The sequence below is a fragment of the Vidua macroura genome, chromosome 12 (genome assembly GCF_024509145.1).
Source record: "Vidua macroura isolate BioBank_ID:100142 chromosome 12, ASM2450914v1, whole genome shotgun sequence".
Taxonomy (NCBI): Eukaryota; Metazoa; Chordata; class Aves; order Passeriformes; family Viduidae; genus Vidua; species Vidua macroura.
Genome location: NC_071582.1, coordinates 9,091,196 through 9,114,642, shown reverse-complemented (window position 1 = coordinate 9,114,642; position 23,447 = coordinate 9,091,196). Strand labels below are relative to the sequence as shown.

General features: G+C 44.7%; 1 protein-coding gene and 1 long non-coding RNA gene across 2 annotated transcripts in view; one reads left to right on the top strand and one right to left on the bottom strand.

Moving 5' to 3' along the window:
• The window catches only part of RFX7 (regulatory factor X7), a 45,931-nt gene extending 30,720 nt beyond the window's left edge, over positions 1-15,211 (bottom strand). Inside the window, exon 1 of the mRNA XM_053988619.1 lies at positions 14,976-15,211. Coding sequence (XP_053844594.1) covers positions 14,976-15,124 — 149 coding nt within the window. The 5' untranslated portion in view covers positions 15,125-15,211. The remainder of the gene's footprint in view (positions 1-14,975) is intronic.
• An 833-nt stretch (positions 15,212-16,044) lies between these two features.
• Positions 16,045-19,087, top strand: LOC128813465 (uncharacterized). Its single transcript, XR_008439044.1, has 3 exons — positions 16,045-16,145; positions 18,587-18,720; positions 18,916-19,087. It is a non-coding gene; the product is annotated as an uncharacterized LOC128813465 (long non-coding RNA).
• The last annotated feature ends 4,360 nt before the right edge of the window (positions 19,088-23,447 follow it).

Genomic DNA, 23,447 nt, shown 5'->3' with positions numbered 1-23,447 from the left:
AAAAATCGGGTGGCTTCTGATGCCACCTAGGGGCTCCGTCCCTGCCTGCACTGCTCCCTCCCCCGGGAGAGTCCAGTGTCATGCCCCAGACACCAGGCACTTGAGCCTAGCACAAACACAGGCAAACAGCGGCAAAACATTTAATGCAAGACAAATTAGGTCTTTCAGAATTCAAATGCAGATATATTTTTATTCCATATAAAAGCCACAGGGACCACAATTGCATCCTAAAAGCACATGAGGTATTGCTGTTTCTCTGAAGTATAAAAATAGAGCAATGTCCACTGGAAATACAAAAAAGTGTCCAACTCTCAGGCCTCAAAAAGTAAACAAAGTGAGAATTCACCAACCGGTAAATATCGTCTCTTTCTGAAAGCAGATTCCTCCTCAATCCCAGGCAAATCACCCTTCTCAGCAAAATCAGGAGGCAAACGCTCAGCAAGCCAATAAAAGAGTGCAACAAGAAGGGTGAGCTGCCACTACTTCATCATCCTCCCTGTAACCTAATCCACCTCCTTCCACTCACTAGAGAGAATAAGCTAAACCAGTTTTCCATCAGACATAAGGAGGAGCAATGTTACATCACAGTGATGAAAAACAGTGGTTCAGCATGCCTTGAAGTTAATGCAGGTTAAAATGTGTCAAATGCCTGACTTCAACACTTGTTACTTAAATGCAATTAAGATAGTTCATAGAGAATTAAAAATTGAATCCCTTCACCATTTCTGACACTATGGTAATTTTATGAGTATAAATAATGCCAACTATACAAACAGCTGAACAAAGAAGGAAGATGAGGCTGCTAATGAAATGCCCAAGTCTCACATATAGCCCATTGTAATGAACTGCCAAGAAATAATTAGCCAGCAGACATCAGAATACCTATGTCTGAAACGTAGGTCTATAAACATCTCTTTCAGCTCTCTGAAGAAATCTAGTTGTATTCAATGCTAAAGGCTTGTTCCACTATTCTTAAAATAACTGGGAAGAACTTGCAACAACCACACACTGCCAGGTGCTCTATTCCAACAAGACAGTCATTTAAGTTCCTAGGGTTGGGGCTCTTTTAACATTTATTTAAATTCAGTATATTGCCATAAGTTACTGTAATGAACTCTCAGAAGAGACAAAGAAAATGCTTTTACACAGCTCTCACCCTGGCTCTTTCAGCACTGCTCTGAATTAAAATCAGTGCATATTGTTACATTCAGGCAGGAGATTCTGTTCCAAGGATGCAGTGCCCTCTGTACAGGATGTGGGAAGATAATATGACTTTAGAGGAGCTGCATCCTGTATTTATTACTAACAATCTACAACCTCAAAAAAGCACCATGAAAAAAGATTATTTCAGTAGAAATTTCATCTCAGGAATGTCCCACTGAAAGCAGAAAGATGGAAACAGTCACCAGACATGCAGGTTTGTAGCCATGCAGCAAATCATCCATTGCAACAACTCTCATATTCCACAACGAAAACTGCTGGGTTTAAAACTAATTATGAAAAAACAAATCAACTTTTGGTTGCTTCACAATCCAGTCTATAGATAGCTAAGAGACCTGCTGTGCTATTTTCAGCTGAGGTCATCAGAAGCCCCATCACAACATTACTTAAGGGTCTGAACTGGAGGCACTGTAAAGCCAACGAGACACTGGGATTTTTCTCCAGCCTTTGTCCCACATGGCTCCAAGAAAGAATGCCTAGTGAAACTAAGGGGGTGACACTTCTCAGAACTTAAAAACCAAACAGGAAATTCAGTGCATCTATAAAAACACATGTACAAAATTGTTTCTCTTCCATGCCTGCAGAGTCAACAAGCTGAGGAGGAGGAGGAAGGCAGCACCTTGCTGTACATCACAGCCTGCCACAGGTCACAGCCCTGGTCCTCCGCTGCCTTTCCCTTGGGAAATGGTGGCTACAGACACTTGATGGCAAAGCAAAACAATATTGATGTGAGAGAACTGGAAGAGTTCTACACTCTGCTTACATGTAACACACACCCAGCAATGTTCAAATCTGCACAACGCTGTGTTTACTGTACGTAGCTCAGAGCTCAGCTGAACCCAACAGAAGAGCTCCCAGTGTCAGCAGCTCTGCAGCCAGGCTTTCCCACCACACGTGTTTCCCAATGGTGGCACAGGTGCCCGGATGGCAGATTTAAGCCTGCTGATAAAAACTGGGTTTCTTCTTCTTTATTTCAACATTTTCAAGACCCACAGCTATCCTAGTTATGTTCTCTTAACAGAGGGATTTGCTTCTACTGTTACCTCTTGTACCTCTTTATTTCCCTATTCATTTGATACCCAGGGGCTGTTATCTGGTTTGCAGTGTCACAACCCAGTCCTGCCCAAGCTCTTCTGTGGCTTTATCCTGAGGGAGCAGATGAGACCCCCCTGCCCTGCGGAGCCCCACACGCCGCTCACGTCACAAGAAGCCATCCCCTCCCCAAAACCTGCAGGTGTCCCACTGCCAGCCTGGAAACGAGCCCCAGCCTTCCCAACACGCTGCCATCCCGATGCTCCCTGGGCCTGGCACACACTGGGAAGCAGAGAAGCAATCCAGGGGCTGCCCCAGGCCTCTCACAGACACTGCACTGAGGAGGCCCAGCTTAACCTGCAGGGTTTCCCTGGCACACTCTTTGTCCCTCCTCCATGCCACAGATATCCTTCTCTCCCCTCCACATTGAACAGCTCCCCCATAGGTATCAGCCTGTCTTTTTGCAAACAAATCCAGCTTTTATCAAGCCTTCTCCTCCCAAGGCTGCTTGCAACATCCTACTACCCCTGCTTCTGCCCTAATTTCTGCACACATGCATTCCTCCTTCTCCTTACTCCTTTTTCTCTCATGGCTGCCCACCACACAATTCCTCTGCACCCTTTTTTCCACTTGAGGAACCTGTACCCAATTGCTGACTCCCATGGAATGCAATTCTTGCAACCTCTTAGGTTACCCTGTGCTGAGTAATGCCCTGAGTATCTACATGCGCTCTCCAAGCATCTGCCTACTAAAAGGGTCACTCACTTCTTTCCTGCTAGATAGGCATGGCTTCATTGCCATAGGAAAGGCAATTTCTCTCCTACTTGTGCCATGTTGCTCACTGGCACATCCCAGAACCCTCTCCTGTCCTTGACTTTACTATCAGGTGACAATTTAAAGCTGAACACATGCAGGATGAACATGGCACTGCTGCCTGATGGTGACCATACAACCTCCCACCTCAGAGGACTCCCCCTTGTTCAGCTTCCACAGGTTCTTTCAGGCATCCATCCTTCAGCCTTGCACCTGCACCGAGAACTCACTCGCCTCTGCTGATCAGCTTCACCTACTCTAGACACAGAAGCTCTCTGGCCTCTGCAAATAAAGAGCTGCAAGGAGCCAGAAGACTCTTGCCTATCTCAAAGGTCAGTTCACTGAATGCTAAAGCAGTGTAACTCATCAGCTCTCCATCATCCTCTGCTTCTGGGGGTAGAAAAATAATCTATGTGGTACCTTTTAAAATGGTTTTAAACCCTAAACTAGGATCTTCAGAAGAGTTACAAATGCATGCTACTCCAATTCTTAAGGATTTTTAAAAAAGGAGTTTAAACACAACTGCACTCACTCCTAGGTGGCAAATTAACTCTGTCCAACAGGTATCTTACATGGCCCTGCACGGCAGGACTGCCTGCTCCCACCTGGATCATGCGTGCAGCTCTGGGGCTGCCACCATCAGGCCAGCCCAGCTCCACAGCAGCAGCAGCAGCACAGAGCTCCAGGGCAGCACTGCAGAAGCTGCAGTGTGGGGCAGGCCAACACCATGCACTCCACCCCACACACTGCCTCCTTCCCTGCCAGGCTGCCTCTGCAGCTGTGATGGCTGAACAAGTGAGTCGATCTGGATACTTCATCTAAAACCTGCTCATGAATGGAAATTATGAACAGCAAGCATCTAAGCAACATTGAATACCCCACAACTTTAGGGTTCAGTTCTCTGTCCTCAGAACAGGGAACAATGTATGCAGCCAGTTTGTTGCCTTGCTATCCTACTTCTACAGGTAACGAGGAGAATGGGACCTGAAAACCTAACAACTTAGCCATTTTCTTCTCAAGTAACACACCTGCTTTGCAGGCACAGCATCATCCATAAGCATTTTGACACCTATTTCAGAAGTTTTCATAGTGTCATGGTTTTCTTTTGAAAATGCAGTAGAGGGCTTGTGACCTGTCCTAGTACAAAGTACTGAAGCCACAGCCACACAGGCCACTGAGTTTAGCACCCTATTCAGACAATTTACAGAACACCTGCATGGATTCATTATTCGTAGCATGTACTGAACATCCCAGGGAGCTGCACAGTTACACCACAACTTACTTAGTAAAAGAGTCAAAACCAGAAAAGGCTGTGCTTCATTAAATCTAGATCAGATTTCAGAAAAGTTGCACTAAACTTCTGACTTTCCAAAAATCATAACAGCACAGAATTATATTTCAGATGTATGTAGACAGTTCTAAAGAAATACTCACCAGGGTAACAGTGCTGTCGACATTCACCTGTAGGCTACCACACGTTTTCAGCATCTAACAATCCACTGGATTATGTTTCTGCAAGAGTCTCATGCTAATGGTACCCACAATTACTTGTCTGAGGGGTCCTTCCAGAAGGACACATTGTTTAAGAGCACTACAGAATTGATCAGTCTGGATTTTCATTCCCATGAATCACATCATGCGTAAACATTGCAGCGGGAGAGCAGATGTCCGCATTACGAGAATGAAAACGTCCCTTCCTGATTATTAACACAGTTTGATTTCAGTTTTCACAGTGAACTATATGCTGCTTTGCCACTCCTTTGCTCAGGAGCTGAACTAATCAAGCCAAAACTGCAACTCACCTTTCTGAGTTTGACAAATTCCAGAAGAATATACTCAAGCTATCTCCAGGTCCTACACTGGGCCTCACTTCCCACAAAGCTACTGCTACTTAAAGTACTCAGCAGTAACTAAGAACTTTACTAAAGTGACAAGAATCACTGTAAAGTGACAAATAACAATTATTAGCTCTGCACTGCAAACACTTATCTATTGCAAATATTTTCACCCTGAACAGCTGGAGCTACTCACTGACAGCATCCCAGTGCACTACGTGTTCACAGAGGGGCTTCCACACAGGGAACCATGGTACACATGAGCTGAACTGTGTTTTTCAATTACCTTACAAGTTTCACCAACTTGATTGTACAAACCACAGTGATATATGAACCCACATTCCTACCCCTCCAAGAGAAGTAAGCTGCTCGCAAGAAAGATGCAGTCCATGCAGACACGTTCCATGAAAGCTAAGTGGGGACTGCCTAAACTCACTGGTACTAAACAAAACAAAGTATTTTGGTTTGTGTTTATTCTTAGCCTTAGAGCTCAAGACTATTAACATTTTTTAGCTGCTATTAACCGAAAACTGACTACTCAGAGCATATTCAGGCACGGATCTACAGGGTAATCAGACACCTGGCTTCTATTCAGAAGTAACCAATAAAAGAGATGTGTCTGGATATCTTCATGGATCACAGACTTAATTATACAGGTTACCAAATCTTAAGGGTCAGCATTTTATCTTTTTTTTTTGCATGATAAAATGATGCTCAAGATTAATTTTTAACTGAAGATTCACTGTGAACTTCATTTAGACAAACCTTTGTCCAGTGTAATGAAACACACACAAACCACCAATATTTCCAAATATTTTATTTGATTCAGCAAGCTATCTCCCAACAACTAACAGATTATGCTCAAAATATCCTTTTCCAGGGATAGTTCTTGCACTTTAAAATTATATATACCATTCCCATTTCACTCACTTGTTGAATGGAAGAAGCTAATACTTTTCCCTCAGCTGCCATTTAATGTCACAACTTTTTAGGAGTCACTGATTGAACTATACCACTGGAATCAAGCTTAATGAAGTTAATGCTGCAGAACAGGCTCCTGGAGCCTGTGAGTAACTTGATTGTCTTTTAAATATCAACTAATTCATTTAGTTTATATGGTCACTAATAGCAACTGTAGGCCTTCATCATTTATCATACCAAAAGGCTTAATACAGAAAGAAAATCAAACCATAAAGAAAACTCACCAACCTTTTATACACCCTTAATGAAAGGAATTTTGTCACATTTTGTCAGAGCTTGGATAAAAAGCTTCTGTGGCATAATCTGACTCCTGCAAAAATAGTTCAAAATTATTTTTAGCCTTTTCTTTAGACAGTCCCATCACAGCAGAAGGAGCTGCAGCTTTCACCAAGGGCTGGCCAGCCTCACAGATGCCTCACCCACAACTACCAACTTCCAGAGAAGCAGCGCAAGGACCACAGAGCAATCGGGACCTTGCACAGAGCATCGAAGCCGGCTTGGAGCGGGTGATGCCAAGCACCAATAGCACAGCTCTCCTGGGCACGGCACCCTGTGTGCTCTTTCCAAGAAACTACTGCCCACACACCCTCAGCACACACAGCAAACTGGTCCTGCCAGAGGATGTCCAGCCCTGAAGTAGACACCTCGAGTCTCAGTTTCAGATTGCCTCCAGACACTGCATTCACACAGGATCCAGAATCCCCTTGCAGAATTCTCCTCCCAATTTAACAAGCACCCAAGCCTCTCAAGCACTTTACTCCACTGAACTAGCAATGAAACTAACACAGTTCTGAAAGAAGGAGCTGTCACATTTTTCCAGAGCAGATTAAAAAACAAGACTAAAATTCCATCCACAAAAAATATTAAATAAATGTTAAAGCTTTTCAATAAAGAGGCCTTCAAAGAGTTACCACTTGTGGTACTAAGTAACTGCCTTTCCAGTCTGTGTTTTAATGTAGCAGTGGTTCTGAAGAGGAAGGGAGAAGGCACACAGGAATATTCCCATTGAAGTCACAAAGACTACTCCAGGTATTTTCAAGTGATTTCTAAACAAGGGCAAGGAGGAGGTAAGGCAAACACAGAAGAACAAACTGCCCATCCTATTATTCAGCACACTTTTCTTACACACTAATTTTTGTTTGTCTAAAGGATGCTTGTGTTGATACTCACAAGGCAACCTCGTTCATACTGAGAAGTTCCAACAGTTTGTATTGCTGACCATTTTAAAAACAGTATAATCCACTTTGCTTTATATGCAAACTCATGAACTGTAATTTCTACTGTCCAGTGCAATCTAACTTTTTCACCCACAGGTGTCCCAAAACCTTATAATGGTACCTTAGGAATTTCTGACTGAGAAATACAGATTGCCTGCACACCTGTGGGCCATCCATCAGAAAGGACAGCCATCCATCACAGACCTTGACATTTAACCACAAACTTCCTCTCAGGGGGAGATACAAATATGCCTCATTTAATAAACAAGTTCTCCCCAGGAACAAGATTTTCTTCCCAAACTTGAAGTACCTGACAATGGGCAAGGGACAGCGCTCCCAGCCAGCTCCAGGGAAAAGCTGAGTGGGATTCATCACTGTGGAGGAACACAGGTACACCCCCAGCCCTGGAACAGGCAGGACCTGCCCTTGCAGGGTGTCTGTGGGTTACAGCTGACACCAGGGAGGGACAACAGCTCAGGTCACAGGAGCCACGAGGACGTCACTCACCGGGAGCAGGTCCCAACCAGCCAGAGCCGCCCCCATCCCCACTCCTGCAGCAACACCTGCCTCCCCACCCCTTGACAGGTACAATGCCACCACAGCAACCACAAGCAATTCAAAAGAAGCCACAAGGAAAATATTTGGGAAGTTTTGAATGTTTTTTTTTCCACTGTCTTAATGATTAAACATTCAACAACACAAAACACTGGGCAGCTTACTGAAAGCCTGTTGATGGCACAGCAGCTGATAACAAGCATCCTACTTGGTGAGAGATAATCCTTTTTCCATTAAATCAAGAAAGCATTAAAATTGAGATACTGGGTAACTCCATTTAGAACAAAACAAAACAAACCCTCGAAATTCCCAAAGATCTAATGTCATAGAAATATCCCACCGTTCCAGAATTTTTTGATTTAGGGGATTCTTCTCACTGGCTTGAAAGCACCAATTTGTGCTGGCCTTTTGCTCAGGCTCTTTCAGGGTGACAGAGCACACGCTGCTTTTTCACCCATTCAATTGACCTTGAATCACCTGCTGATGGCTTTGTAACACACAGTCCAGCATTCTACCTGGACTGCTCCAGAGGGAGGTGAAGAAGCCACCTCCCTGTCCTCATGGCCACAGTTTAAAAATAAAGAGCTCCTTATTTATATATAAGGGTTTGTAATATTAGAAATTAGAAAGGCTTGAACCAAAAAACCAAATTTGGATCCTGATCTGAATTTTGCAGCTTTGGCCCTTCTCCAAATACTTCTGTTTGGCAAGCAGCTGAGTAGAGTAACAAGAGAAGGCAACATACATAACTTATGGGATCTGTATAAAAACATTAAGCTCAACCCCTGCTTTCAAAACTATACACACACAGAGAAAAAGACTAACAAAACCACCCCAAGCTCCAATTAATTAAAAGATTAATCAGTGCTTCAGTGTAAGTCTGATCACCCCAACCTGAGCAGTACTGTCATCTCACCCAATTATATGATTTTTTCTGATTAATTTATACAGTGTCCAGAAACTTTTAGGGGGAGTTTCCACGTGTTCTTTCCCAGTAGAGATTTGGATTCCTACTTGCCAGTGGCATACAGACACATGTAAATAATGCAGAACTCTCCTAAATGGCAAACAACCCAGCTACAGAGGCCTGGGATGACAACCCTGCAATTCTGTGCTTATTAAGGACTCATTAGAACTGCTGCACTGAACCACAATGTCACACCATCTGACTTGCTTCAATGAGGAAACTCCTGCAGTGGGAAGTAAAATGTTTATGAAACAAGGAATTGCATATGTTTGATGCCGTGAAGTCAACAACAGCATGCATTCCAATGCATTCCAAATGAACAACAGTAAAACTTATCCAAATCCTTTATTACTTGAATAGTGGTTTTCCCCCCATATAGTTTTTCAGATTCTATTGTTTCAAAAAACAAAGACAAACAAAACCCACAAACAAGAGTGAAAAATCCACTCTTCCTAAAAGCAGGTTTTATAAAGACCTTTTTTCTGCAAAGCTATTCCCATCAACTCAGAGCCAGGATAGTCAATAAAACCTCAGCTCCGTTCTCCAAAGGTTGCATAAAGGTCACCATTCATTTTACTCAGGTTTATTTTCTAACCTTGTAAAAACGCCTGCAGACCAAGTTGGCTTCCACACCAGCTGACCTAGAACCTCCAGCACTGTGGTGGCCGTGCCCTGTTTTGGAAAGTTGCTCCTCCTCCCACGCCCTGCCCGCTGCCACAGGGATGCACTGCAGCAGGGAACAGCGAAAGCTTTTCTACCCTGCTCTGGTGACAAGGAATCCTTCTGGGGGCTTCCCCGCAAAAGGAGCGTCCTGCACACAGGAATGTGTAGTAACAGATAAAGGGCGCACCTGGCCCTATTTCAGAGGAGTGGAAAGTGGAACAACCCATGGAGGCCATGTCCAGGAGAAGTCAAGCTGAGAAAGGGACAAATGGTGTAGGATTTGTTTTGCCCAGTTCATGAGTTCTGCACCACAGATGGTTATGTCCTGTTTTAAAATTTGTTTGCAATCAGAGAATTAGGCACATGAAGTGATTGGATGGATTGTTTTATGGAAACATCTTTCCTAAGAGCTAGCCCTCTCCTCAGAAATGCCTTTTTTTCTTCCACAATAACTACATGGGAATTGTACAGAACCAGGTGGAGTGAAACGAAACAAATTCCACTTTCTGTTCCTATCCATTTGGGGAAGCAGAGTGTGAAGGAGAATGACAAGCTGCTAAATGCTTTGCCCAAGGAGGGGTGACCTTCCCTGAAATCACCATGAACTACTCTAAAATATGGTCCATGGTTCAATTTTTTCCTATGTATTTGACTGCTTATACACCATATCAGGAAACACATTCAGGACAGGCAAACCTTACCAACACCTGGAATTACTGGAACCACGAAGCCAGGGAAAACTGAGTCAGTGACAAGAAATCTTTGCAGTTTTACATTCTCATCATCTCTCAGCTAGGGGGCTCAAGGTACTTTTTCAAAGCAGGTAAACACACTTCTGATGTTGCATAGATTAAGTGAAGTAAGTGCAGCCTGTACACCTGTCAATGATAATTATTTGATTTTCCTTACAGAAATCAGTAATCCATAATTAAAGAATTATATAACCTGTGTTTCCCACCTCCAACAATGAATTAACCAGGATGAAGCAAGGAATGACAGCCACTGCATTTTAGGCTGGGGGCACAGAATAACCACAAGTACTCTGTAATCAGAGGAAATTTTGAGTTCTCTCAGTTTTGACAGGCTACTTAACAAAATACTGAAGGTTATGTCAGGGTTTTTTTTCTCTTACTTCCTGTCTCCCTCTCCCAAGCTACAAGAAAGAGAGAAAATGCAGATGGATTGGTTTACACATTAATCCAACCTGACTCAAGAAATTCTTGTTTTAAAAAAATACATACAGAAATTTCAACTGCAAAAGAAAACTACCAAAAAGGTATATCCATCTGCATTTGCTAAAAGCCTGAAACACATACCCCTCGAGCTTCCCTCTTCACTGCCAGGCATTAAAAATATCAAGTCAATCAATATTAATTTTATTAAAAATATCAAGTCAATCATTTTTTCTGCTGACCTAACTATACAAATAAGTAGCAATTCCTATTATGAAAAACCTCAATGGCATTTCCCAAGTTGAAGAACACTTGCTCTGCCAACAGCTAAGTGACGATCCACGCTTGCTGACAATGCCTAATGAGGAGTGATGGATGCAACTGCAGGAGGGAGCAGGAATGTTTTAAGTCATAAAAAAGAATGGAGCCTTCCAAAGATTAGAAAACATTGGTGTTACAATCAGCTAATCTGGTTTTCTAGCACAATAACAAGAGCCCAAAAGTAACAAGGGCACAATTCACCTCCTGCTCCTTTTTCAACATGAGACAAACTGGGCATTAGGACACAATTTCAGCACTGCCCAGACTCGCTCATGTGGTTTTCCAATACAACTTCTAGCTAGAAGAGTGATTGGAGGACAAAAATTATGGGTCTGAAACCCACACACACATCCAGCCTGAAATGGCTGCAAATGCAGTGCTTTGTGTTTGCCATTCCACACTGCCTGGTCCTCAGCTCGGTTTACACATGAGACACTGGGGCGGGGAAGGAGAGAAATTAATCTCTCAAGCAGAATTGCAATATTCAAATCCTAACAGATGCCTTTAGGACAAAAAGAGCTGAGATGCAGGCAAGGTGAAAGAAGCTGGGGCCAACCCATGCACAGATGCAAGCACCAGATTACTATTTACAATGGTAAACAAGTGCTCATAGCAGAACCATCACCAGTTATTCGCAACAGTGAACAAGAAAACAAACCTGTCCGTTCCTTCAATGTTCACAGTTACTGGATTTTGGATTAATACAGTGAGTGGAGGGATTAAATTGCCTAAAACTGTTGGTCTTTTTCTTTTATGCCAGCAATGAGAGACCCTCAGCTGACACCATCCTCCCTTGGCTATCTCTGCATCTCAATCCTTGTGCCACGCTGCTTTTACATCCGTACTTCGCTGGGTGTCTTCAGCTGCAAGATATTCCTTGGCAAGTTAACGTGATACTGAGTAGACTCTGTCTTCACCACCATATGTTTGGGTACAGAAACATCATATACAAATAACACACACTTGATAATACAGTACCCTCACCCAAAGAAGTAAGTGAAACCCCATTAGTCTATATGCTCAGACAGCTGACTAGGGAGGTTTTCCCGCCTCGGGCTCCAACGTCTGGACAAAAAGCTATTAATAAATATGAAAGCTTTAACGAATCTACAGAGAAATAAAAACAGGCAGATTAAGGCCCAGTGTCCAGCGAAGACCAGGGCAATTTACAAACCCGCCCATGCTGACACTAATCAGCCAGGCTGGGCTCCCAAAGACGTGTTCTCTCTGTCTAGACTTCTAATCCGTCAATGGGAAAAGACATGCAGTATTATTTCTGCCCGCTTCACCCACACCGTAAGAACACATCCAACCGCCTCAGCAACTCTCATGCAGCACGAAACAAAACCAGACACTGCTTTGCTGCATGTGTTCAAGTGGGGCAGCCAGGACACAAACACAGATAGACAGTGATGAGCTTCAATTACTGCAACCAAATAGCAGTTAAATACCTGTATATGATGTTGTAATGCAAATAAATACTTCCTGATTTGTTTCTAAGCACAGCTAAGTCACTCTTTTATCTTCCCCTCCTTAGCTCAAACTAGTGGTCACCTTATATGCCAAAAAACACCCCAAAAAAAAAAAAAAACCAAAAAAAAAAAAACAAACCCCAACAGACTGGACACTTAAAAAGCATATTTTTAAGTCTTCAGTACCTATACTGACCATGCCTGCAAATGCAACCAGCAGGGCTTAAACGATTGTTTCAATTTAAGGGACTCCACATGTACACAATTATCTAATATGTTTTTGTCAATCTACATTTTAATTTAATAAACAGAATAAAATAAGTACGAATTGAGACAATTAATAGCTCATTGTCCCACTCGAGGTCTGCATCAGTCTCTATATTTGTCTGTGAAGTGGAGGGACAAGCATAGACTTGTTTGTGATCCTCAAGTCCAGTATTTATGTAGCTGCTATATTTTGCTATACTATTTTCACTGACAATACAATCTGAAGACTGAAACCTTTAAAAAACCTGTAACAAACACAACCAACTTAAAAGCCTCCATCTACTATTTACAAACACGTGCGGGGAAAAAAGGAGCTGGGGGAAAACAACAGAGAAGAGTACTGAGCTGGATGTGCTAAACCTGCTGGGAAGCAAAGGGGGAACTGAATGCACCAACTTGCCAGCACATGCAACTGGCACGGCAGGGGAAGAGGGGAGGAAGAGGAGGGAAGGAGAAAAGAGGAAGAAGCTCTGCTCTGCTCATTACACCTCACTCTGTTAACAGCAATGCGCTGCCATTTTCACAACTGGCCTTCCACAACCTCTCCTGGTGTTTATCCATCACCAGCACCCACTGTACAGAGAGCAAACCCCAGTTTGCTGCCAGTTCAGAAGGAGACTTTGCACTGTTTATTGGGGTGCAGTGTGCACAACATCCTCAGCAGTGCTCCTCATCCCTGCTGTGCCAAAACAACCACTTCATCTCCAGGAAGATGCAAATTCACATTAAACTCCAACCTCAAAGGAAGACTGCTTGATCACAATAGAGAAACATAAGATTTGAAAACATCAAAAGAAAAGGTTTTCTTATAAAAAAATAACCTTATCTTCAAATACTGCATTTCAACAGCACAACCTGCAGGGAACAGATGCTGCCTGAGAGCAGCAGGGAAGTTGAAGCCCGGTGCAGGAAGCAGGTAGCCAGGAGGAACACTCTGTGAAGGTGAGGAACACCTGTGAAAGTACCAGGAGACAGGGCTGCAAGGTGCTGGAAAACCTCTGCTGGTCACAGGCACTTGGCACCAGGCAAGCCACTCACCCCGGGCAAAACGCTTCATTCCTTTGTACCAAACATGGGCTTGGGCTATTCACCAAGTTCACCTGAATCAAACAAGCAGTGTTCATTTCAGAAGCTAACATATGTGCTCTGTTTCCTTGAAAAGAAAAGCCACAATAAAAGCAGAGGTTTTACTTAGTAGCCATTTTGTCTTCAACTTGGACATGATACCTCCTAATCTGAATGCAATGTAAACATGCTCTCCGAGGATCATTTCCAAACAGCACATTCATGCAAAGAGAAGGAAACATGAAAAGACCATCACTAAATACCATAATAAATTAGGAGGGTGTGAAGATTTTATGATCCAAAAAGACAGAAAATTCTGCAGCTCATATTCCTTCTCTAGGTCACATTGCAGAGAAGACCAAAACAAAAGGTAGCAAGTGTGGATGAAGGAGAATGAACTATTATTTACCGTTTAAATAAATAAAAACAAAACAACCACCATCCCAATAATAAAAGCAATTTCAGTATGCCATACAATAAAAAAATCTGAAGGTAAAATTATGTTTAGATTCTGTTTATTTTCTAGCGACATCCATTCAAACCAGACAATCTAACTGTAATATGACGTAATATGCAAGCTAGATCAGTATGCTTTTATTGGGATGAGTATATGTATAAAATACACATGGTGTGTGTGTATATAAAGGAAAACATTACATGAGTAACCTGTATTTACAACTCCCAACTTTCAGTACTCTTTACCAGTGCCCTCAGCCAAAAGCAGCTTTTAAAAACGTACATAAAATACAAATGCTGCAGGTGACAGCCTCTTGCAGATACTAAAAAAAAAAAAAACAAACTAAAAAACAAAGAACAACAAAGTGCTCTATTTGCACCAACCTAAACTCGATTCACCTCGTTTCCCTAATACACATAAAATTCTTAAATAAAATGCTAGTTGACTAAGAAATTGAATTTTTAGGGAAAAGAATCAACAAAAAATAACCTGGATTCCTATGCAGAAACTTGAAAATCATCGTGAGCTCCAGCCAAAACTGCATTTGAACTGCCTGAGACCTCAGAAGAGCAGAGGTTTACAGGGGGCCGGACAATCGCACCCTTCCTGCCCAGCTCCGCATCCCCCGCTGCACCAGCGCCCTGCTGGGCGCTCATGTGCGCGCTACAAACACGGCCGGGAGCGCCGCGGGCCGCGCAAGATGCGCCCGGCTGCGGCGCCTGCGGCAGGTGACCCGAGCCCGCCGCCCACCGCAGCCGGGCAGCGCCGCCGCCCGCCCGCACACGGGGCCGGTCCTGCCCGAGCGGCGCCGGCCGCGAGCACGGCCCGGCCGCGACCCCCGCCCGCGAACACGCGTGTGCTCCGCGCTGCCCGCACAAAGGGGCCGCGCCCGCGCAGCCCCTCGGCCCTTCCCCCGCTCCCCCGGCCCGGCCCTTACCAGATGGAGCTGCGGATCTTGTGCTGCAGCGCGCTGGCCTCGCCGCCCTGCAGCCCCGGCACCAGGGCCGGCAGGGCCCCGCCGGGCGCGGGGGTGCCGGCGAGCCGCCGCGGCGGCTGCCCCCCCTCCGGCTGCTGCTCCTCGGCCATGGGACGCGAGCGGCGCTGGCCGCACTAGGCCTCTGCCGCAGCGCTCGAGTGAGTCGCCTTCCCCGGCTGCCCGGGGGACATCACGGGCGGAACCCGTCCCGCCGCTACGCCGCAGGATGGCGAGCCCGGCCCGCGGCTCGGCGCATGGCGCCCGGCCCCCGCCGCCCCCCGCGCAGGGTCGCTCCGCGCTCCCCCGCCCCGCAGCAGCACCTGGCCCGGCCCGGCCCGCCCCGCGCCTCTCCTCGCCCCGCGGCCGCCGTGCCCGCCCGGCCGCCGAGTGCGCAGGCTCGGCGTGCCCGACACACGGGCCGCCCCGCGCCGCCGCCGCCGCCGCCGCCGCTGCCGGGGAGGGGGCCGGGGCCGCGACTGGGGCCGGGGGCGGCGAGCGCAGCCGGAGCGGGGGGGCGGCCCCTCCGTCAGCCCCGGGACCCCCGCCGCGGTGGGGAGGGGGTTGGACTGCGCCCGGAGCGGCCCGGCGGCCCAAATAACACGTGTGTGCGTGCGTGTGTGTGTGTGTGTGTGTGTGTGTGTGTCCCCGTGTGTCACGGCGCACACACCGTGCGGCACACGCTGCTGCCCCGCTGTCCGGGCGCGCCGCAGACACGTGAAGGCGCTGCGGCGGCAGCAGCATTACATCAGCTGCGGCACCGCGGCCGGGCGCGCCCCGCAGCCCCCGCGCCCGGCCCGCCCTCCGCCGCGGCTCGTAACAAAATAACAAGTGCCGCCGTGCTCACACGGCGCTGAGGAAGCCAGACACCGGCACGGGCGGCGGCAGGCCGGGCCATTGCTCGCCCTCAGGCTTCCTGCGTGCTCCCTAGACATGAGTGGGGCCGGGCTGCCATTAGTTCCACCGGCCTTTACCCACAACCTTTCTGTGAAAACAATTTCCCAAAATTTAAATTGTGCGGCTAGCACAACTGCTTTCTCTGAACTACAGGCACAAGCCATATTTCTACTCCTTGGGATCGTGGCTTTTAAAGAAAAGAGCCAGAGGAATTGCACAGCCTGGGATAGTGGACAGGTAAATACCTACATTCAGGGACGGTGATAGAAGGTGACCATTATTAAAGTCATTATTAGGAGTTGGACTGGATGACCATGTGGGGCCCTTCCAGCTCTGGATATTCCACGGTTATTGTTTCTCTTCCCTGTAGGGTTATGGTAACACAGCCTGCTCAAGCTGCCCCCCTGTTGCCCCTCCTTTCCCAGCCACTCCAGTTCTGGTCTGTTCCCACTGGAATTCACAACTGGACACTCACCCCACTTGGCAGGGGCATGGACATGCAGGTGCCCTCTCTGACACAAGGATGCAGTGACTCCCTGCCTTGTGCTGATCACAGAAAATGTGGGCTTAAAGGTGACTAATAATATAAATATACATATGGAGACACAGCTTTGCTAAATTTAGGAGATGAGCATTTTGTCATCAGCTGAAGCAAAGGCCTTTCAAAAATAAATATTTGCTTACGTCTCCACTGCTCCAAAATCAGAACATTAATGGCTGTGACAATGATGGTGATCTTCGCCTTACAAAACCTCTCATCAGAATCAAAAAAACCTAAGCCTTCTTGTCCCTGCCTCTGATTTAAAATGTTTTTTTAATGATAATTGAAAATTTCTGACGGTCATTTTAAAAAAATTAGGAAAAAAATAAAAGTAAAATTTTTTATCAGAAGTGAGCAGAGAAGTAATCAATTTTAAATCCTAACTGTTATGCTTTTTGCAAGAAAACTACATCAGTGTGCAGGTAAACTGGCAGAGGAAGACAAGGGTCTTGGTCCTTGGTGGTAATTTTTAGTTTTGTGGCAATTTCCCCTTAAGAGCAACTGTATCAACACAACCAGGGTTGCTTCTGTTGAGATCTTTTGTTGGATTCTGTCACATCTGCCCGATCAGAATTTAACCCACAGGGATCCAAGCCATAAAATCATTCTGGCCAACACCTATATATTGTCCCAGATTGAAACTGATGGCCCTACACCTCAGAATAGGGTTCAACAGATGTGCATCATGTTTGCAGGAGCATAGACCATTACAATAAATTGTAAAAAATATACATTATTTCAGTGTTGCTTTCAGTCTAAACCAGCTGGAAGACAAGTTCATTATTTAGTTCCTCATTAATTTAGGTCCCAGACATGACCTTTTAAACATGTTTATTTAGAGCTGTATGGGCATCATGTGACCCAGAAAAAAAAAAGGAGTCACTTCTCTTCTGCAAAATCTGCAATACCATGTCAGGCTGGCACCCAAAGGCCACCAGTACCACCCTGAAATCACACCAGGTGTTTTAGGGCAGAATGGGATTAAACTGGCACAGAGATTAAACAAGTGAGCCAGACTCCCAGGTTGCATTTTGGTGGTCAAAATGGTCCATGGGCTTCCAAAGCTATGTTTATGCTCCCATATCTCACTATCAATCAATTGTTCTATAAAAAATACTTTTTTTTTCTGTGCCTTTGGTGTGAAGCCTTCCAAGTATAAGCCTGTTATTGCTGGGTTTGAGCATCAGACCCAAAACAAGATTCCACAAGAGCCCAAAATGAGATGAGGGTCCCTTTTTGTGTAAAGAAAAGATTTCCTTCTCAGGCCTAGCAGTAAATAAAAAAATAACATTTTTCACAGTGTGATACTTAGAAGAAACGGGGCTGTGTTGTGTATCAGTACAGAAGGGAAGCTCTCTCTCTGCTCTCCACAAGCCCTTTCCTGTTAGGAATAACGCTCTCCTGGCGTTGGCACGGGTCTGGCACGTGCCTGTTTCCACACCCAGCGGGGGAGTCCTGCCCTTTACACACGCACAGGTTCATAAATGGGGGCCATTTCGGCTGCCTCCCACACAACCAGCTGAATTTGCCTCGTGTTTCGTACACCCTCGTGCACCTGTGCAAAATGGGCAAAGATGGTGGCAGCCCATTCACAGTTTATGTGGCCATGTGTAGCTACAGCAGAGAACAAATAGATCCAGAATTTCTGTGTCAACAAAGCTCGTGCTGACAGAATTAACTTGAAGATACTGAAGGAATTATTTAACTGCTATGAGATGAACAGCCATGAGATGGACTGACTGGGCATCTCTCCATCAAGGACCACTACAACCATCTGCTGGAGTTCTTGTACCTAATGGTTCTAAAAACCTTAATTTGATGCAGACATTTAGCTCCCGGTCAGCACTGTTTAAGAAACATACCAGAAGTAATACATATGAGTTAATTTTAAGTTCCCTTACTGTAAAGAAAGACATGTGTGAAAGTTACAGCATGTCAGAAACCAGACTAGTGTTGGCAGGACCAGGATCTTTCCTGTTCTTTCCTATTTTCCAAACATCTGCCCTTGTGGAAGAGCACAGCAGCTGAACTGTGAGTAGGTGGGGGCTTCCTCTCTCCTTCTGCAGGTAGATTTTACTTGTCTAGAAAACTGATGTTGCTGTACTAGTGCTAAAATGCATGTCTTTTCTAACTCAAGAGCACTGCAAATCTCCTGTGCCGGACACATATATTCATCCAAGGATGATCTTCAACAGAGAATGAAAGAGCTGTTCTGGAGAAAGAGCTGGCTGTCTGCATGAGGACGAGCTCCACTGTGCTGTCCTGACACAGGTGGGAGCCAACTCCATTTTGCCAGGTTAATTCCAAAAGCTCTGTTTATTTTCCCTCTATTTCTGGAGCTTCGGATGTAACACATTCCCTCTCTGTGGGGAAAAGTTGTGCTTAAGTACTGTCCAACCCATTTTCCAGGATTTTCTCTGCTGTAGTTCAGCGTGGCTTTGTTTTGTTTTGATTTTTCCATAATAGATTGTGTCTGACAGCTGGGGAATACAGCGTCTCTCACTTTCAAGAAGGAATGCCTCACTGCCCTTTCTGCAGCTTGCAGCCAGCACTGAGGGGAAGGCACTTTTCCCGCTCTCCTGTCCACAGAGAGGGATCTGCCGCCTCTTGTCTAGCACAGGGCCAGGGGCCTGCACGCTCAGAGGTATGAGCCAGATAAATTATGAAATCTCACTATCTTTATCCGCAAGACAAACATGAAGCACATTCTCTGAGGATAATTGACTTTAAAGGTTTGCTTAAAAAAGACACTTCCCAAAAGCTTTAAACGCCAGTTCAGTGAACTCCATTTTGATGCCTTTTTGCAACTCTCCTTCCCCAGGGATGCCTGTCTCTGTGTGTCCTATGCTATGCCCAAGACATTTCGCTCTGGTTCTGTTTATTTTCTTAGCTCCATTCCTGTGTAGTATCTGTAAAATCAAAGTGCAATAACTAGTAATTCACCTAACAAATTTTAATGAAAGCTTCAGTTTTTATAGTTTCAATTATTAAAGGAAAAAAAAAAAAAAAAAAAAGCCAGTTAGCCCAGCTTCAGATTCACATCATCCCAGCTGACAGAAGAAAATGGTCTGTGTTCAAACTGGGCAGTGAAAATGGGGCTACTTTAATTACAATGAAAGCCTGCTTCACCAGAAATTTTCTAAGCTTTGCTGGGTCTTGCAGCATCTGTTTGGAGTGGGAGTGAGCATTGTGTGGTGCACAGTATGGCCACTTGGCAAATAACAGGAAATGTTAAAAACATGCTGGGGAAGTCTGAGGTAGGCCCCATGATCATGACTCCTTCTCTAGCAAAGGAAGAGCATTAACCACCCCTCTGCCTAGTGATGGAAATGGCTTCAGACTCTGTATGGCAGTTTTAGGGTGCTAATGAATGGGATATGAGCCCTTCCTCTGTGTGAATGTGGATGATCCTGAGGTGTAAGACAGCAAGGCCTGGGCTCCCAGCCTGGCTATGGCTCACCAGGGCTGGTGAGAGAAGGATGTGGCATTCTGCATCTTGGGTAAGACATAGATCACTTGCATTCCATAAGTGATGATGACCAGATTAAATTCCCAAGGTCTATCCATGTTCTTTGATGATACAGATACTTTGAAACTTCATTTCTGTAGACTATCTCCTCTGTACAGTACAATAAATCTTTGTCTCAGTAATGTCAAATGGGCTCAGCTGCTGAGCTGTAAAAAATGCCACCGGTGTGGTGTTCCAGATACTGCATTCTTGACTTCAAGTTGGAAGAAGTCAATAAGGTAGAAAAAGGTAGCAACTACTACAGCCTAAGAAAACTACACAGAAGAGGACAGTGATGATGAAAGTGGTGATTCAGGCTGTCCTGTACAGCACTGATAAGTAGGAAGGAAGGGCTCTCACTGAAAGAAATACCAAAGTTTGGTACTTGGCTGAATGAGGTTTTAAACCATTTTTCCCCATTTTTGGGGCTGTTGAATGTTGATGCTCTGCAAGTAGAAGCTTGGGGGAAAATACTTTTAGTCTGACCCCTATGCAGATGCCTGATCTTGTCAGTTGTCTCTTATGCTAATGGTCAAGGAGGGAGAAATATATGCAAGTGATGTAACAAGGCAATCAACACTTCAGTCTTCCTGGGATTTCTTTCTATTCAAGATCCAGTAGTAATCTGGAAAGGCACAAGCATACAAAATCCAACACTGCCTACCTGCAGATTGGCTGGAGTGCAAGGAAGGGGTCAGCTGCAGTTCACAGGAGCCTTGCTACCCACACAAAATCATCACCCAAATTAGAATGACACACTAATGCAGTGCTTCCAGGTATGTGATAGCAGGGAATGGGAGAGCACCAAATCCCCAAGCACAGAGTCATATGGCATGGGAACCGTGAATTTTAGCTACATTGGTTCAAAATCTGAATCCCCAGATAAACTATGGATGTCCTTAATCTTACTGCTGCCTGAAGGATTTCTGGAAGATTTCCAAGTCATACAGACTCCTGAGAAATTTGTTTCCATTTTCTCCTGTATGCAAATTGTCAAGGCAGCAATCCAGCGATACTCAAGTGCTTGCGATTATGGCATTGCCCTTTGATTCCCCATCTTGAGAGCAGGCAGCATCTTGAAAGATCAAACCCAGCCTGAGGACACATTAAGGATATTTGTTCTGAGAGAAGTTGCCCTCCCCCTCCCCCCCCCCCCCCCCCCACCAGAAATGGGGGAAAGGGAAATGCTCCCTGCAGCGGGTAGAGCAGACAGGTAAACCCACACCACAGTAAAGCCTTCCATTTGGACCATCTTCTTTCAAGTCTCTTCTTGACAAGGCAGAGGAGTGTCCTGTCAAAGATCAAAGCAATCACATCTCCTCAGTACTGGTTTATGCCCATCTGGTTTTAACACTTTAGTTCCTCTTGGTAAAAACTCCAGCTCTTCCCCTGCTCATCTTCTGTCTGACAGCTCCACCACCTCTGAGCACCATTTCAGCACCCTCTTTTCCACTAAGTCATTTGCCGCAGGGGCTGCTTCATGGACTCCTCCCAACCTTTGTGTCAGCAGCGCCTGCTCTCCAGCCTCGGTGGCTGCTGAAGGCATCAGTGCCTCGCCTGGGAGCGCTGCTATCAGTGCCTCGTCAGGACGCAGCAGGAAACGTCTGGCCTCCGCTCCACGACCATCTGCTAAAACCAGGACTCCTCTGGCGGGAGTCCAACACAAAGTAAACAGAGTTTCACAGCCAGATTTCAAATAGCAAAATAACTGAGAAATATGGCTCACTGCTTCTAGTTTTCAAATTCAAAACACTGAAGCTCCTAGAAGCGAAAGTCCTTTATGTATCTTAAGACTTCTTGGTTACCAAATGGATCCATTGCAACTAACACTATGGAGAAAGTGCAGTGATGTAGCAATTTTAGTTAGTTACACCTAATTAATTCAATGTATGCATTTGGTAATTTTTAAGATGATTTCTTTTTCAAGATCAGTGATGCAGAAAAATAAATTTGTTATACTGCAGATTTCATTTTGCAGTATTTGTTTGTGTGGGTAACAGTAGAGAAGAATTCTGAATCTTGCTACTGTACAATATTTTTCATGGTATGGGAGACAGAGAAGGACTCAATGAAGTGTGAAGGATTTTTTAAAAGAACAGATTGCCATGTCTTTTAAAATAGGTCAAGTTTTTGGCCTACTTTCCTTTAAAGTATCCCTTAAAGCAATGGGGTTGGAATATCCATGATAGTGACATTGCTTTTTTGTTTATAGCCATGTTTATGTGTGGCTCTAGTTGTAAGGCAGAAATGTTCCAGTGTAAAACTACAACAGCAGACAAAGACCACGTGTCTCCAGGAGCATTTGTGAACAAGTTACACTGAACAATAAAATTTCAGCAGTGGCTGCATTTCATCTTTATGTGTAATGTTATTCTGAAACATGTGACTGAGAAAAAGCAAATTATTAAATAAGGTGATGGCCAGTGAAGACAAAACCTGCAGAAACAAACCTGTCAAACCTCATTTATTAATTCTCCAAATTTCAGGAGGGTTTGCACCGTTGTTTGTTTTCCATCTTTAAATTAATTAAATCAATTGATTAACTTGATTCAAGTAGAAAGGAGAACTATAATAATGACAGGTAGATTGAAGATACACAAGATAGCACTTGTAAGAACAAACTAAGGCCACCTATGTTGAATGGAGAAAAAATACAACAGTCAGCTGTCAAAACAAAAAGAATCTGTATGTGTACATTTAAATTTTGAAAACGGATGTTCAAGATATTTAAAGAGGGAGGAAATTCTGCATGCAATATTAATTAATAGGGAATAAATACCATCTGTCTTCTTTGTACAGAGCAGACTGGTGTGTATTTTTATGGCTGTATCTTTGCTCTAAGAACATAACATGTATAAAACACATATATTTATTATGTTACATAGATGTAATTAGTCTGCATAATACACATACCAGTAATTGCAGTTGGCCTTAGTGCAGCTATATGGAGTGAGACAGGACATGAGGAGGATTTCCTCCACCACAGAGGCCTGGGAAAAGGCCAGGTACCAATCAAGAGTAGTTGTGCTTGGAGACTACAAGGATAGGACTTGCCACTTTAACTGCTCTCCCCTGAGGCTGAGGTGGGTGCTCAGCACATCCCCAGTAAGATGCAGGTTCTTCTCCCCATTAAGCTGATCCATAACAGATAGTGCCCTTCATGTACAGCCTGTACTGGAATGTACCTTGTTGTGGTGAAACTCTGCATTGACCTATTGCACAGTAATAAACATCAGTTGGCTTACAGTGCTGTGCAGTACTAAACACACTGAAGAGCTTGGCAGTGCACATTTTGGGAAAGGTACAGTCTGGGACAACAGGTCCTGTGGACACACTTGGCATACAAATTTTTTGCAGGCTGTATACTTCATTATGAAAACTGTTTGTGATTCCAGTTAAGTTGTGAGCGAAGGCAATGCAAAGGCTTGTCTGGTATTCGTATCATTATAGTGTGGAAAGATAAATCAGCCTTTAACAAGAGACAGTTTAA